Below are 18,254 nucleotides of genomic sequence, written 5' to 3'. Positions count from 1 at the left end.
AGATGCAGGTTGATAAGGACGGTGGTAAAAGCTTCTGGTGGACGTCATGATGTCGTTTGAAAATATTCTGTTTCCATTTCCGATACACGTGTTATATGCTTGTCGAAATGCTTAGTCTTTCTGTTGTCATCGTACTAACACAGATTTTCAGAAAGTGATTTATTGGGGTTTGACATAGATTTGCATGCATGACTAGTGTTGTCGAAGGTCCTACGAGAACATTTGATCTTATACTCTGAGCACTTTTTCAAAGGTTTCCATGCAAATCTAGATTTGTCAGTTTTAAGTCAGAAGTATGGTTTCGTTTTCGTCCATGTTCATTGTTGTTTTTGTCAGGTTCGTTTCGTACTTTGTGTTTTATAATTTCCTAGTTTTTTCATTGTCCATTGAAACCGTTGATATAACCTAACGTGGTCGGGTATATCTCTACACCCGGTATCCTGTTTTTAGTCTTAGTCAGCCTAGCCTCTCAAACTCTTGAACAACAGAATCTCTACGCCTCTTGGCACCAAGGCTTGTTTGACGTTGTTTCTGTTAGTTGTTTATCTACTTAGTTGTGCTACTGTTCCATATTCTATGTCTATATGTGATCGTTTGTAATTTACTTGTGTGACTGTTCCATATTCTATGTCTATATGTGATCGTTTGTAATTTACCTGTGTAACTGTTCCATATTCTATGTCTATATGTGATCGTTTGTAATTTACTTGTGTTACTGTTCCATATTCTATGTCTATATGTGATCGTTTGTAATTTACGCCTGTCTTGATAAAGGGACAGATCTCATCGATAATTCGACAATTGACTTGTCTGTTCTGTCGTTATTATTACATGACTGATTATCTATTTCTATTAACACGCATCAAGCGAACATCTGCTTACTAGGATCCAGTACCTATATTGAACAATATCGTCGTTATTACTTACATATGTGTGTGTGTAGTTTCAATTTTTTTTTCTGTTTCAGATTCATTTGGTTTTGTATGTTAAAAATCCAGTCCCAATAATATGTGATTGTTATAATCAATGATATTATTAATGTTTAAGTCCATTTGTTCTTTCTATGAATGCATGAGGGAGAGAAAAAAAAAGATAAAGAACACATTTTCCAAGTATATGTACATCATGTACATTTTATCCTATCGATATAGGTTATATGGTCCCTGATGATAAGTACATTATTGTTTGGGAGTTATCTTTAGTAAATCATAACCAGTTGTATGTCATTGCATTAATAACCATAATATTAATCATTTTGATTGCTTTATTATCTACAGGTATACAATGTATTCACCGAGAAACCTACGCATTCGCTTCTATACTGTTTAATTTCACGGGTTGATATTTCACTTTTGGTCCAGTCGCAATTAATTTGTCGGCGTTTTATCCACCGCCTTGTTAACATTATACGGACCACAAGTGAACACTTCTTTACATCAGTGTGTATATATGATGTATATATGATGTATATGTATCAACTGTACATCAGTGTGTATATATGATGTATATATGATTTATAAATGATGTATATGTATAAACTGTACACCAGTGTGTATATATGGTGTATATATGATGTATAAATGATGTATAAATGATGTATATATGATTTATATAAGATGTATATATGTTGTATATATGATGTATATATGATGTATATATGATGCAAATATGATGTATATATGATGTAAATATGATGTATATATGATGTTTATGTATCAACTGTACACCAATGTGTATATATGATGTATATATGATGTATATATGATGAAATATGATGTATATATGACGAATAAGTATGTTAGAATGTCGAAATATTGATGGGGAGGTGCCGAAATTTGATTATAATCGAATTTTAAGTACGTGTTTCTTTTAATCTTGTCACTATTCAAATGACAAGCAGCTTATGATAAATCTTGGGATCAGCAGTAGCTATCATCAGCAATCTCGAGCGATTGTACAGACATACAATGGGACTTCGGTGGTGACAACGGAATCATTAAAACATCAAAGCAGGCATTGGACACGCTTGACTTATATCGCACAAAGAAATTGAGTATTTCAAAAATAATATCATGGTGTTGACCATAAAACTTTCCCAAGGTTTTCATCAACTTGAATCTCCCCGCTCCGTCCGTTTTCAACGTACGTAAATTAGACCATCCGACGATGTTTTACCTCTAAGTGGTTGAGGATTGTGTTTTTTTGTTTATATGGTGACTAATGCCAGACTTTCGTCGAACTTTTGTCATTTTAGATATATCTTTTCAGATTTAGTTTGTTTTGAAAACAAAATCTTCCGATAAAAGGGATACCGGATGTTTAAATATTTTATTTAGAATTATCCCAGTTGTTGATGGGGATGTGCATTTGCAAATATTTAGGGAAATTATCACTGAATAGATTATAATACAAACTGAATAGAAATCCACCAAGTATAACTAATAACCGTGTTGATATGGAGACATGCTGTCGTTTTCGTCGCCTTGTTTATATTACCTCCATAGGGAACGGCTATTATTTAAAGCAGAAATTAAGGCGGTAAATTGACACTTTTCAATTTTGCGTTTTTTAAAAAAAGATTATTTTACTCATTACATTCTTTGTTTAGGATGGCTACAAAATGGCTGAAAACTATTTTTATCAACAAAAAATTAGAAGTTAGACTTCCCGACAGTTTTCAAACCCAGAAATAAACACAAGTTAATAACAACTCCCATGCGCGGTGATACGCGTGCGCAGATCAGGCTACACACTCACATGTTACGGAGCGTTTGTACCTCCTACAACGTGAGGTATTCTTTCTCAATTTTAAAAGAGTTTGATGGAAATGTATTTAAGTACATACCGAACGTATGCGAAATTACCTAACCCTACTCAAGTCGCAAGCGTACCAACCTAACGAACTGTTCTCCAAAAAACCAAGATGGCGTCCAATGTATTGAACACGGAAAAACTGACTTTAAAAAGCGATGACGGTAGCTTATCAATCATACGTTTTATTGGTTTTTTACTGACAAAATCAGTGGCTGCCGTCATTCCGGTGAGAAAGATTTATTGTTAAAAATAACGAAAATCATGCACTATAAACATTTGGTTTTTACTGAAAAAAATAACACAAACACCTCCCTATGTAATTACGCTGTTTACGTACAAACAAAAAACCCGAAACGATCAGGATTATCGCCCGCACGACCAAATGTTTTTCTCGGATTCTCCGATTTCCTTTCAGATCCCCGGTGGGTTTAACTCCGGGGCAACAGGAGTGGTTACTATACTGTGTCACGTTGAATGGCTGTAACTCTTCCTTTTTAACACATATGGTTTATTCAGATGCGTTGATTGATCCTGCTGTGGTCACATGCTACCACTTACAGGTGATGTGGTTTTGGAATCCCTATGGACGAGTATGTTAGCCTTCATACCGTGATTACAATCAGTGGCTGTAATCTACGACATGGTTAGCTTTATATGACAAAAGGCACATAAATCCCCTAATACATAAATGTCAGTTTATAATCGCATTTCATATTTTATAATGAATACATTTTATTTTCCTGCTAATATCAGGATCGTGGACATAACATTTTATTTGTTTGACTGTAACGTGGCGCGAAATCTGATGACATATGACAGAGAGATTTTGATATGTCAAAATTATCAAACTTTCTTCATTTCAAACCCTTTTTATTTAAATAAGCGCAATTTAATGTAACACAAAATCGAAATTATATCTATATTGAATAATAGTAAACTTTATCAAGAGTTTGCTTCCATACGAGATTGAATATATGCAAGGATATCACTCTCTAGAAACTAGATTGTTTTTTTCATTTCTAGAGAGTAATATCCCTGCATCCCATACCTTCCATTATCACGATTTCAATGACATCTGCTGGTGACTACTAGGGGAGAAACTAACAACACATGATTTAGGGAGATGCAGGTTGATAAGGACGGTGGTAAAAGCTTCTGGTGGACGTCATGATGTCGTTTGAAAATATTCTGTTTCCATTTCCGATACACGTGTTATATGCTTGTCGAAATGCTTAGTCTTTCTGTTGTCATCGTACTAACACAGATTTTCAGAAAGTGATTTATTGGGGTTTGACATAGATTTGCATGCATGACTAGTGTTGTCGAAGGTCCTACGAGAACATTTGATCTTATACTCTGAGCACTTTTTCAAAGGTTTCCATGCAAATCTAGATTTGTCAGTTTTAAGTCAGAAGTATGGTTTCGTTTTCGTCCATGTTCATTGTTGTTTTTGTCAGGTTCGTTTCGTACTTTGTGTTTTATAATTTCCTAGTTTTTTCATTGTCCATTGAAACCGTTGATATAACCTAACGTGGTCGGGTATATCTCTACACCCGGTATCCTGTTTTTAGTCTTAGTCAGCCTAGCCTCTCAAACTCTTGAACAACAGAATCTCTACGCCTCTTGGCACCAAGGCTTGTTTGACGTTGTTTCTGTTAGTTGTTTATCTACTTAGTTGTGCTACTGTTCCATATTCTATGTCTATATGTGATCGTTTGTAATTTACTTGTGTGACTGTTCCATATTCTATGTCTATATGTGATCGTTTGTAATTTACCTGTGTAACTGTTCCATATTCTATGTCTATATGTGATCGTTTGTAATTTACTTGTGTTACTGTTCCATATTCTATGTCTATATGTGATCGTTTGTAATTTACGCCTGTCTTGATAAAGGGACAGATCTCATCGATAATTCGACAATTGACTTGTCTGTTCTGTCGTTATTATTACATGACTGATTATCTATTTCTATTAACACGCATCAAGCGAACATCTGCTTACTAGGATCCAGTACCTATATTGAACAATATCGTCGTTATTACTTACATATGTGTGTGTGTAGTTTCAATTTTTTTTTCTGTTTCAGATTCATTTGGTTTTGTATGTTAAAAATCCAGTCCCAATAATATGTGATTGTTATAATCAATGATATTATTAATGTTTAAGTCCATTTGTTCTTTCTATGAATGCATGAGGGAGAGAAAAAAAAAGATAAAGAACACATTTTCCAAGTATATGTACATCATGTACATTTTATCCTATCGATATAGGTTATATGGTCCCTGATGATAAGTACATTATTGTTTGGGAGTTATCTTTAGTAAATCATAACCAGTTGTATGTCATTGCATTAATAACCATAATATTAATCATTTTGATTGCTTTATTATCTACAGGTATACAATGTATTCACCGAGAAACCTACGCATTCGCTTCTATACTGTTTAATTTCACGGGTTGATATTTCACTTTTGGTCCAGTCGCAATTAATTTGTCGGCGTTTTATCCACCGCCTTGTTAACATTATACGGACCACAAGTGAACACTTCTTTACATCAGTGTGTATATATGATGTATATATGATGTATATGTATCAACTGTACATCAGTGTGTATATATGATGTATATATGATTTATAAATGATGTATATGTATAAACTGTACACCAGTGTGTATATATGGTGTATATATGATGTATAAATGATGTATAAATGATGTATATATGATTTATATAAGATGTATATATATGTTGTATATATGATGTATATATGATGTATATATGATGCAAATATGATGTATATATGATGTAAATATGATGTATATATGATGTATATGTATCAACTGTACACCAATGTGTATATATGATGTATATATGATGTATATATGATGAAATATGATGTATATATGACGAATAAGTATGTTAGAATGTCGAAATATTGATGGGGAGGTGCCGAAATTTGATTATAATCGAATTTTAAGTACGTGTTTCTTTTAATCTTGTCACTATTCAAATGACAAGCAGCTTATGATAAATCTTGGGATCAGCAGTAGCTATCATCAGCAATCTCGAGCGATTGTACAGACATACAATGGGACTTCGGTGGTGACAACGGAATCATTAAAACATCAAAGCAGGCATTGGACACGCTTGACTTATATCGCACAAAGAAATTGAGTATTTCAAAAATAATATCATGGTGTTGACCATAAAACTTTCCCAAGGTTTTCATCAACTTGAATCTCCCCGCTCCGTCCGTTTTCAACGTACGTAAATTAGACCATCCGACGATGTTTTACCTCTAAGTGGTTGAGGATTGTGTTTTTTTGTTTATATGGTGACTAATGCCAGACTTTCGTCGAACTTTTGTCATTTTAGATATATCTTTTCAGATTTAGTTTGTTTTGAAAACAAAATCTTCCGATAAAAGGGATACCGGATGTTTAAATATTTTATTTAGAATTATCCCAGTTGTTGATGGGGATGTGCATTTGCAAATATTTAGGGAAATTATCACTGAATAGATTATAATACAAACTGAATAGAAATCCACCAAGTATAACTAATAACCGTGTTGATATGGAGACATGCTGTCGTTTTCGTCGCCTTGTTTATATTACCTCCATAGGGAACGGCTATTATTTAAAGCAGAAATTAAGGCGGTAAATTGACACTTTTCAATTTTGCGTTTTTTAAAAAAAGATTATTTTACTCATTACATTCTTTGTTTAGGATGGCTACAAAATGGCTGAAAACTATTTTTATCAACAAAAAATTAGAAGTTAGACTTCCCGACAGTTTTCAAACCCAGAAATAAACACAAGTTAATAACAACTCCCATGCGCGGTGATACGCGTGCGCAGATCAGGCTACACACTCACATGTTACGGAGCGTTTGTACCTCCTACAACGTGAGGTATTCTTTCTCAATTTTAAAAGAGTTTGATGGAAATGTATTTAAGTACATACCGAACGTATGCGAAATTACCTAACCCTACTCAAGTCGCAAGCGTACCAACCTAACGAACTGTTCTCCAAAAAACCAAGATGGCGTCCAATGTATTGAACACGGAAAAACTGACTTTAAAAAGCGATGACGGTAGCTTATCAATCATACGTTTTATTGGTTTTTTACTGACAAAATCAGTGGCTGCCGTCATTCCGGTGAGAAAGATTTATTGTTAAAAATAACGAAAATCATGCACTATAAACATTTGGTTTTTACTGAAAAAAATAACACAAACACCTCCCTATGTAATTACGCTGTTTACGTACAAACAAAAAACCCGAAACGATCAGGATTATCGCCCGCACGACCAAATGTTTCTCGGATTCTCCGATTTCCTTTCAGATCCCCGGTGGGTTTAACTCCGGGGCAACAGGAGTGGTTACTATACTGTGTCACGTTGAATGGCTGTAACTCTTCCTTTTTAACACATATGGTTTATTCAGATGCGTTGATTGATCCTGCTGTGGTCACATGCTACCACTTACAGGTGATATGGTTTTGGAATCCCTATGGACGAGTATGTTAGCCTTCATACCGTGATTACAATCAGTGGCTGTAATCTACGACATGGTTAGCTTTATATGACAAAAGGCACATAAATCCCCTAATACATAAATGTCAGTTTATAATCGCATTTCATATTTTATAATGAATACATTTTATTTTCTGCTAATATCAGGATCGTGGACATAACATTTTATTTGTTTGACTGTAACGTGGCGCGAAATCTGATGACATATGACAGAGAGATTTTGATATGTCAAAATTATCAAACTTTCTTCATTTCAAACCCTTTTTATTTAAATAAGCGCAATTTAATGTAACACAAAATCGAAATTATATCTATATTGAATAATAGTAAACTTTATCAAGAGTTTGCTTCCATACGAGATTGAATATATGCAAGGATATCACTCTCTAGAAACTAGATTGTTTTTTTCATTTCTAGAGAGTAATATCCCTGCATCCCATACCTTCCATTATCACGATTTCAATGACATCTGCTGGTGACTACTAGGGGAGAAACTAACAACACATGATTTAGGGAGATGCAGGTTGATAAGGACGGTGGTAAAAGCTTCTGGTGGACGTCATGATGTCGTTTGAAAATATTCTGTTTCCATTTCCGATACACGTGTTATATGCTTGTCGAAATGCTTAGTCTTTCTGTTGTCATCGTACTAACACAGATTTTCAGAAAGTGATTTATTGGGGTTTGACATAGATTTGCATGCATGACTAGTGTTGTCGAAGGTCCTACGAGAACATTTGATCTTATACTCTGAGCACTTTTTCAAAGGTTTCCATGCAAATCTAGATTTGTCAGTTTTAAGTCAGAAGTATGGTTTCGTTTTCGTCCATGTTCATTGTTGTTTTTGTCAGGTTCGTTTCGTACTTTGTGTTTTATAATTTCCTAGTTTTTTCATTGTCCATTGAAACCGTTGATATAACCTAACGTGGTCGGGTATATCTCTACACCCGGTATCCTGTTTTTAGTCTTAGTCAGCCTAGCCTCTCAAACTCTTGAACAACAGAATCTCTACGCCTCTTGGCACCAAGGCTTGTTTGACGTTGTTTCTGTTAGTTGTTTATCTACTTAGTTGTGCTACTGTTCCATATTCTATGTCTATATGTGATCGTTTGTAATTTACTTGTGTGACTGTTCCATATTCTATGTCTATATGTGATCGTTTGTAATTTACCTGTGTAACTGTTCCATATTCTATGTCTATATGTGATCGTTTGTAATTTACTTGTGTTACTGTTCCATATTCTATGTCTATATGTGATCGTTTGTAATTTACGCCTGTCTTGATAAAGGGACAGATCTCATCGATAATTCGACAATTGACTTGTCTGTTCTGTCGTTATTATTACATGACTGATTATCTATTTCTATTAACACGCATCAAGCGAACATCTGCTTACTAGGATCCAGTACCTATATTGAACAATATCGTCGTTATTACTTACATATGTGTGTGTGTAGTTTCAATTTTTTTTTCTGTTTCAGATTCATTTGGTTTTGTATGTTAAAAATCCAGTCCCAATAATATGTGATTGTTATAATCAATGATATTATTAATGTTTAAGTCCATTTGTTCTTTCTATGAATGCATGAGGGAGAGAAAAAAAAAGATAAAGAACACATTTTCCAAGTATATGTACATCATGTACATTTTATCCTATCGATATAGGTTATATGGTCCCTGATGATAAGTACATTATTGTTTGGGAGTTATCTTTAGTAAATCATAACCAGTTGTATGTCATTGCATTAATAACCATAATATTAATCATTTTGATTGCTTTATTATCTACAGGTATACAATGTATTCACCGAGAAACCTACGCATTCGCTTCTATACTGTTTAATTTCACGGGTTGATATTTCACTTTTGGTCCAGTCGCAATTAATTTGTCGGCGTTTTATCCACCGCCTTGTTAACATTATACGGACCACAAGTGAACACTTCTTTACATCAGTGTGTATATATGATGTATATATGATGTATATGTATCAACTGTACATCAGTGTGTATATATGATGTATATATGATTTATAAATGATGTATATGTATAAACTGTACACCAGTGTGTATATATGGTGTAAATATGATGTATAAATGATGTATAAATGATGTATATATGACGTATATGATGTATATATGATTTATATAAGATGTATATATATGTTGTATATATGATTTATATAAGATGTATATATATGTTGTATAGATGATGTATATATGATGTATATATGATGCAAATATGATGTAAATATGATGTATATATGATGTAAATATGATGTATATATGATGTATATGTATCAACTGTACACCAATGTGTATATATGATGTATATATGATGTATATATGATGAAATATGATGTATATATGACGTATATGATGTATATGATGTATATATGATGTATATATATGATGTATATGATGTATATATGATGCGTATGATATAAATTTTGCTAGTCTTATTCGGATAGCCAAAACATACCACTGTATGTACATTCATGCGACCTATGATGTATATATATGATGTATATATAATGTATATAAGATGCTTATTAATCAACTGTACATCAGTGTGTATAAGATGTTTATTTATTAACTGTACATCAGTGTGTATATAAGATGTTTATTTATTAACTGTACATCAGTGTGTATATAAGATGTTTATTTATTAACTGTACATCAGTGTGTATATAAGACGTTTATTTATTAACTGTACATCAGTGTGTATATAAGATGTTTATTTATTAACTGCACATCAGTGTGTATATAAGATGTTTATTTATTAACTGTACATCAGTGTGTATATATGATGTATATATGATTTATAAATGATGTATATGTATAAACTGTACACCAGTGTGTATATATGGTGTATATATGATGTATAAATGATGTATATATGATGTATATATGACGTATATGATGTATATATGATTTATATAAGATGTATATATGTGTTGTATAGATGATGTATATATGATGTATATATGATGCAAATATGATGTAAATATGATGTATATATGATGTAAATATGATGTATATATGATGTATATGTATCAACTGTACACCAATGTGTATATATGATGTACATGTATATATGATGTAAATATGATGTATCTATGATGTATATATGATGAAATATGATGTATATATGACGTATATGATGTATATGATGTATATATGATGTATATATGATGCGTATGATATAAATTTTGCTAGTCTTATTCGGATAGCCAAAACATACCATTGTATGTAGATTCATGCGACCTATAATGTATATATATGATGTATAGATGGTGTATATATGATGTATATAAGATGTTTATTTATCAACTGTACATCAGTGTGTATATAAGATGTTTATTTATTAACTGTACATCAGTGTGTACATAAGATGTTTATTTATTAACTGTACATCAGTGTGTATATAAGATGTTTATTTATTAACTGTACATCAGTGTGTATATATGATGTTTATTTATCAACTGTACATCAGTGTGTATATAAGATGTTTATTTATCAACTGTACATCAGTGTGTATATAAGATGTTTATTTATCAACTGTACATCAGTGTGTATATAAGATGTTTATTTATCAACTGTACATCAGTGTGTATATAAGATGTTTATTTATTAACTGTACATCAGTGTGTATATAAGATGTTTATTTATCAACTATACATCAGTGTGTATATAAGAAGTTTATTTATCAACTGTACATCAGTGTGTATATAAGATGTTTTTTTATCAACTATACATCAGTGTGTATATAAGATGTTTATTTATCAACTATACATCAGTGTGTATATAAGATGTTTATTTATCAACTGTAATCAGTGTGTATATAAGATGTTTATTTATCAACTATACATCAGTGTGTATATAAGATGTTTATTTATCAACTGTACATCAGTGTGTATATAAGATGTTTATTTATCAACTGTACATCAGTGTGCATATATGATGTTTATTTATCAACTGTACATCAGTGTGTATATATGATGTTTATTTATCAACTGTACATCAGTGTGTATATTTAAGCATTGAACTGTTACCAAATGGTAGTATACAGTCGATATGAATACAATTTGGGTGACAGATAAATAGAATGTCGCCCTTTAGGGCGACATGAAATATTCATCTGTCACCCAAATTGTATTCATATCGACTGTATACTACCATTTGGTAACAGTTCAATGCTTATATTTACATTCATAAAGATTTTTTTATTTACTATAGGTAATGACGCGTTTAAATTTGCCGCTTACCCTATCACTGACGTCATCAAGCTCAAATACCGGAACAGCCGAAATTTCCGGAAGGAATGATATAGTCCCTCATGACGTTATTTATAGTAAACACATATAATGGGTTTTGCACAAATATGTCTTTATTTTATATTTCAAATACGTTTGTAGGTATTGTCAAATTGTTGACAATTGCCAAATTTCTGTTTATTTAAAATCGAAACCGTTTTTCTGCGCAATGATATACGGTTTACATTTAGAAGTGATGCGGCGTTGAACGGGCATTGCACAGGACAGACTCAGTTCCTCGGAAACACTTATGTTTCTATCGACTGGATTTACGTTATTTTCAGAAGAATATCAGCTCTCTAATTCTTAATGAAAGACGTCTTGACCGTAGGTGAAAACGATTCCAAAGGTATTTCGTTCGAAACAGATTCAAGTCTAACCGGTCACATCAGTGTCGCTAACTTAGCAGACGATTTTCAACTTCACAGGGGCTCGCTGTTGTAAGGTACCAGTAGGCAGCAGGCTTTGACATTGATCAGTGAATAACCACAAAACTAAAATCCAGAATACATTCACAACCGGAAACTATGTCGATACTCCCGATATTTTTTACAAGATTTTTTTTTATGAATATTTGACTTTTAATGTTGTTGTGTCTTCCATTTCTGAAAGTTCGGAAACGAGCCCCTGTGAGTTTGACGACATTGACAATGATAATTTCGTAAAGGTCAAGAATGACGCTTTAAGTAATTTCGTGTTGACTACATTATTTTTAATTATAAAATTATACTCTCATAGCTTGTGACGTTGCTTTATTTTTGGTTGTGGCTCGTGTAAAAAAATGCTAGCATTCGAAAGCCCTCTAGGCCAAAAGTAACTGGAGGCCATTGTTTAACCTACAGCACCTGAAGCTGTATTCCTACACTGACCGAATCACTGTAAATTGTAGTATACAGTCTCATGAATACAATTTGGTTTACTAACGACATATAGGCAAATGCAACACAGAATGTAAATATAAGATGTTTATTTATCAACTGTACATCAGTGTGTATATAAGATGTTTATTTATCAACTGTACATCAGTGTGTATATAAGATGTTTATTAATCAACTGTACATCGGTGTGTATATAAGATGTTTATTCATCAACTGTACATCGGTGTGTATATAAGATGTTTATTCATCAACTGTACATCGGTGTGTATATAAGATGTTTATTCATCAACTGTACATCGGTGTGTATATAAGATGTTTATTCATCAACTGTACATCAGTGTGTATATAAGATGTTCATTTATCAACTGTACATCAGTGTGTATATAAGATGTTCATTTATCAACTGTACATTAGTGTGTTTATAAGATGTTCATTTATCAACTGTACATCAGTGTGTATATATGATGTTTATTTATCAACTGTACATCAGTGTGTATATAAGATGTTTATTTATCAACTGTACATCGGCGTGTATATAAGATGTTTATTCATCAACTGTACATCAGTGTGTATATAAGATGTTTATTCATCAACTGTACATCAGTGTGTATATAAGATGTTTATTTATCAACTGTACATCAGTGTGTATATAAGATGTTCATTTATCAACTGTACATCAGTGTGTATATAAGATGTTCATTTATCAACTGTACATTAGTGTGTTTATAAGATGTTCATTTATCAACTGTACATCAGTGTGTATATATGATGTTTATTTATCAACTGTACATCAGTGTGTATATAAGATGTTTATTTATCAACTGTACATCGGCGTGTATATAAGATGTTTATTCATCAACTGTACATCAGTGTGTATATAAGATGTTTATTCATCAACTGTACATCAGTGTGTATATAAGATGTTTATTTATCAACTGTACATCAGTGTGTATATAAGATGTTTATTTATCAACTGTACATCAGTGTGTATATAAGATGTTTATTTATTAACTGTACATCAGTGTGTATATAAGATGTTTATTTATCAACTGTACATCAGTGTGTATATATGATGATCATCTATAAAATATATTTTGGAACATTAATACAAGTGATGTTGGGTAATTTCGGTATATTACATGTATATTCATATTTTATCATAGGGCATTTCATAATCTGTTATTCGACACTATATTTGTACATGTAGTTAGAATATTTAATTATCCTTCTCCACTAGTACAACACCGACAAAATAGTGAAGATGATCAAACACAGGTTGACATTTTGATTTATTAACCAATGAATCCACCAAATGACTTCTATCAAAATACCATTAACGAAAAGAAATGACACATCAATATAAAGTATTCATACAATAGTAACTGTAGATTCAAGAAACTGAAAACCTCTGCCAGTCTTATTCGGATAGCCAAAACATATATCTTTGTATGTACATTCATTCGACCTATGATTGTTTTCTGCTTTCATCTGTAATATATACGTATATATTCATATGCACAATAGGTATATGAAAGTTGATTTTTCATAATGATTAAAAGGATAAGACCCTTTGTATACTGCACGGATGTCAAATTTCACTGGACTGATATTTCCGGTCGGAACTAGTTTGTGTGAATCAAATTGTAAATTTTGCGCACAGATACCTAGTAATCATTCTGCAATCATCAAGTAACCATTTTTTTCATGTGCGTGTATATATGTATACTATAACATATATTTCACGAGTATGACAGAATATCGATATTTTCACGAATGCGAAGTGATTATATTTTCACTGCAAAATCTCGTATTTTCATTGCTTATCACTGTAGTGAAAATATAAGTTTTATTAGTTTGATAAATTTCTATATTTCACTGGCAAAAATACAATAATTAGTTATGATTCACAGTATAAATTTACGCGTTATATTTAATGACTGCAAATATAGCGATATTAAATTTCTCGCTAACATTAACAAATATAGCGATATTAAAACTCCCGCTAACGTAAACAAATATAGCGATATTAAATCTCTTGCTATCATTACCAGACATAGCGAAATTAAATATCTCGCTTACATTAATAACTGTACAGTATATACGAATGATCGGAGATATTTATGATTATTATGAATTATGAAAAATAATGCAGGTAAAAACTCTCTTGGCAGTGTGCCGCCATATGATGAATTTGATTTGCCATTTGCGCAAGATTATGTTTAAGAAAAAGTTCATCAGCAACCTCCTAGACATGCTATCCTTATCATAGAAAACAACAGTGTCACAAGCACAAGATTAATTACAATGTGGTAATAGCCTGATGACCGGGATTTGATATCCTAACCGTGTGCTGTTGGTCAAATGACTGAGATTTCACATCCTTGCTGAACAGTGGCGTTGGCATGGTTTCATTACTCAATAGTTCATTTCTTGATTTTGAATCCTTACACATACTGTGGCATCGTCTTAATATTGGCGCCTTTTCCATAAGAGCGTTTCTGAAAGACTTGTTGATGAATAGATATATAATTGGATTCCAGATTACAGAGGCCTTCGCGAATAGCGTTGGAATCATGCTTAGCCAAGGATTCACAGAGCCTATCTCGCCGAACATTGCGTACATGCTTAAAATAACGTATGGAAGCCATGAGACAATGAAGGCACCTATTGGAAAAAGAAAAGAAACCGTATTAAAACATCATTAACATATAAAATAGATATATTGATTGTATCAAGAGAGATATTACCATATTGATTATAGTAACAGATAAATTGATTATTAGAGTGATGGAGATATTGATAATAGCAATAAAGATATTCATGATATTAACACAGATATTGATTTAAGCAATAAATATATTAATTCTAGTAATAAGATATTGATTAAAGTAACAGAGATATGGATTATAGCAACAGATATATTGATTATAACAATACAAATATTGATTATAGCAATAAAGATATTGATTATAGCAATACAGATATTGATTATAGCAATACAAATATTGATTATAGCAATAAAGATATTGATTATAGCAATACAGATATTGATTATAGCAATACAAATATTGATTATAGCAATAAAAATATTGATTATAGCAATAAAGATATTGATTATAGCAATAAAGATATTGATTATAGTAACAGAGATATTGATAAAAGCTAAAGAGATGGTGATTTGAGTAATAGTGTATTACAGAAAATATATATATTTAATTATAGTTGAAGATATTGATACTCAAATTTAAACAAATACTTACAAACAAGTATAAGCATAGTCTTGATAGCTTTGACTTCCCGTTTCAACATATTGGCATAACATTTCCCGCTATTCCGTAACATCTTACGTAGATTAAATATGTGACCTCTTATCTGTAAAAAAATTAATAAAATTTGATAAATCATATAATTTGTCATATAAACGATGTATATGTAATATACATATATTGACGTTTATTATATAATATGCCATAAAGATGGTGTATATCTATATCCATATATTGTCATAAATGATATACCATATCAATAGTGTATATCTATATCCATATCTTAACGTTTATTATATAATATGCCATAAAGATGGTGTATATCTACATCCACATCTTGTCGTTTATGATATAATATACCATATAAATAGTGTGTATATATATATATATATATTGATAATAGCAATAAAGATATTGAATCCCCTGAAGAGCGTAACAATCTGGCCGCCAAAGTACTAAGGAGACAGCAGATCTGTTTGACTTTTTATTTTATTATATATCCATATATTGTCGTTTATTATGTAATATACCGTAAAAATAGTGTATATCTATTTCTATATATTGTAGTTATGATACAATTTACCATATAAAAAGTGTATATCTATGTCCATATATTGACGTTTATTATATAATATACCATATAAATAGTGTATATCTATATCTTGTAGTTTATGATACAATATACCATATAAAAAAGTGTATATCTATGTCCATATATTGACGTTTATTATATAATATACCATATTTATACTTTGGTTCATCCGTTATGTATTACTGTAACACGGAATGGTGGAGGGAGTTGTTTTTGTATTTTACTATACTAGAATATACTCATCAACCATCGAAACATTAAATACAACGGGAGAAATATGGCATAATAAAACAAATGATAATTATACTCTTTCAGTTTTGACCGTTTTGGTAAAAACGTAAAAGAAAACAAATATTCGAAAACAAACCACTTTCACATGAAGTAATATTCATCCGGATAAGTGTTACACATAGTGTACCAACCTCTAAGAAGATGCTGATGTACGAGAAAAGCATTATAGAAACTGGCATCACAAACCCCACCATGAGGAGTAAGTATGTAAAGGAAACCGCGATGTCACCTTTGTCGCTCCAATCGATTGAACAAGAGACATTTTGAATCTCCAGTTTATAAGAGTTCCATCCAATGATTGGACAACTCCCAAGAGTAATTCCCATCAATAGGCTTCCTCCGATTGAAAATCGAGTTCCTGTCTTTGACACAAATAAATACCAGCTATTTTTGACAACTATGACGTATTTTTCAAATGACATAGCAGTGATAATGAATATTTGAAAAAGTCCAAATGACGTCATGATGAATCCGTGTAACGTACATCCAGCGTCCCCAAATACCCATCTCTCTTCCAATGATGATATTCCAAGCGTTGGGACAACAAGGACTGCGATCAGTATACTTGAAACACACAGTGTCATGACGTAGAGGTTATTTTTCGTCTTCAGAGTATTATGTGTAATTAAAATGTATATAAACAAACTATTGAAAAGTAATCCAAATGTTGCAAGGAGAAGCATTGAAATTGCTGTAACATACAACATACTTTCCCGCATAGAGTCCTGCCCGAGAGTTACAGAATAACACTCATTACAAACATTAGCGTGAATTGTTGAATTCATCTTTCGTTATCAATTTATAAAATCATCATTTAATTATCCTGTAATGACTAATATGGAGATTAGCGGGTTAAAACATTTTGTCCAACTTGTATAGGCAAACTATATAAAAAAAGTCATTACATGTATATAATATACATAACTAGTATGTGGCTTGTAAATACACAATGAATTGAATCCCCTCTAATGGTCAGTCAATCAGCCTCGATTTTTCACAGTATTGGTCGTATGGAAAATATTGTTGTATAAGGCACACTGCAGAACACAATAGATATACGGAGTATATATCTGCCGATTGTGCCAAGCCGGATTGCTCCTCAGTGCAAAGCAGAACTGCCAGACATTAGACTAGCTTATGAAGCTAATAGGCGGGAATGAATATGTAGTCGTTGTATCTATATATATCTACCTATATATACGTGTGTGTAGAAAGTGAGGACATGTCAGCATGTGGAGTCATACATGTATACCTGATCTGTCAATCATATATAATTGATATCGATTGTATAGGAGGAAAGAATTGTTTCTCTTTTATGTTTCACATACCAAAAGCGTATAGGACACAGTTGGACAATTTTTGATATATGAGAGTGTTCATCGTAAATCTGAATATCACAATATCACGAGTTTTACATATGATATTTTATATTTGATCATTTTGCTTTAATTGCAAAGTATACATTGGTACTAATACCTATACATGTTATAGTGATGTTATAGACAATATCCTTTTATACATTGGTACTAGTAACTATATATGTTATAGACAATATCCTT

The 18,254-nt window shown here is 31.9% G+C and overlaps 1 protein-coding gene across 1 annotated transcript; it reads right to left on the bottom strand.

Moving 5' to 3' along the window:
• Positions 1 to 12,663: 12,663 nt before the first annotated feature.
• Positions 12,664 to 17,860, bottom strand: LOC117316109 (rhodopsin, GQ-coupled-like). The gene is made up of 3 exons (XM_033870601.1): positions 16,827 to 17,860; positions 15,807 to 15,918; positions 12,664 to 15,210 (listed from the first exon to the last, which is right to left on the bottom strand). Exons 1-3 carry the CDS (start codon positions 17,478 to 17,480, stop codon positions 14,846 to 14,848), a joined length of 1,131 nt encoding a protein of 376 aa, XP_033726492.1. The 5' UTR covers positions 17,481 to 17,860; the 3' UTR covers positions 12,664 to 14,845.
• Between the last annotated feature and the right edge of the window lie 394 nt (positions 17,861 to 18,254).

Source organism: Pecten maximus, chromosome 18, assembly GCF_902652985.1.
Source record: "Pecten maximus chromosome 18, xPecMax1.1, whole genome shotgun sequence".
NCBI lineage: Eukaryota > Metazoa > Mollusca > Bivalvia > Pectinida > Pectinidae > Pecten > Pecten maximus.
Note: the sequence above shows the minus strand (reverse complement) of the source record. Positions and strands in the feature narration are given on the sequence as shown.

Excerpts from the sequence above, each read along its gene's own strand:
- LOC117316109 (XM_033870601.1), bottom strand. The coding sequence starts at position 17,480 with ATGAATTCAACAATTCACGCTAATGTTTGTAATGAGTGTTATTCTGTA. Across the intron at positions 15,919-16,826 it reads ACATCAGCATCTTCTTAGAG|ATAAGAGGTCACATATTTAA; the intron begins GTTGGTACACTA and ends ATTTTTTTACAG. Across the intron at positions 15,211-15,806 it reads GACTATGCTTATACTTGTTT|GTGCCTTCATTGTCTCATGG; the intron begins GTAAGTATTTGT and ends TTTTTCCAATAG.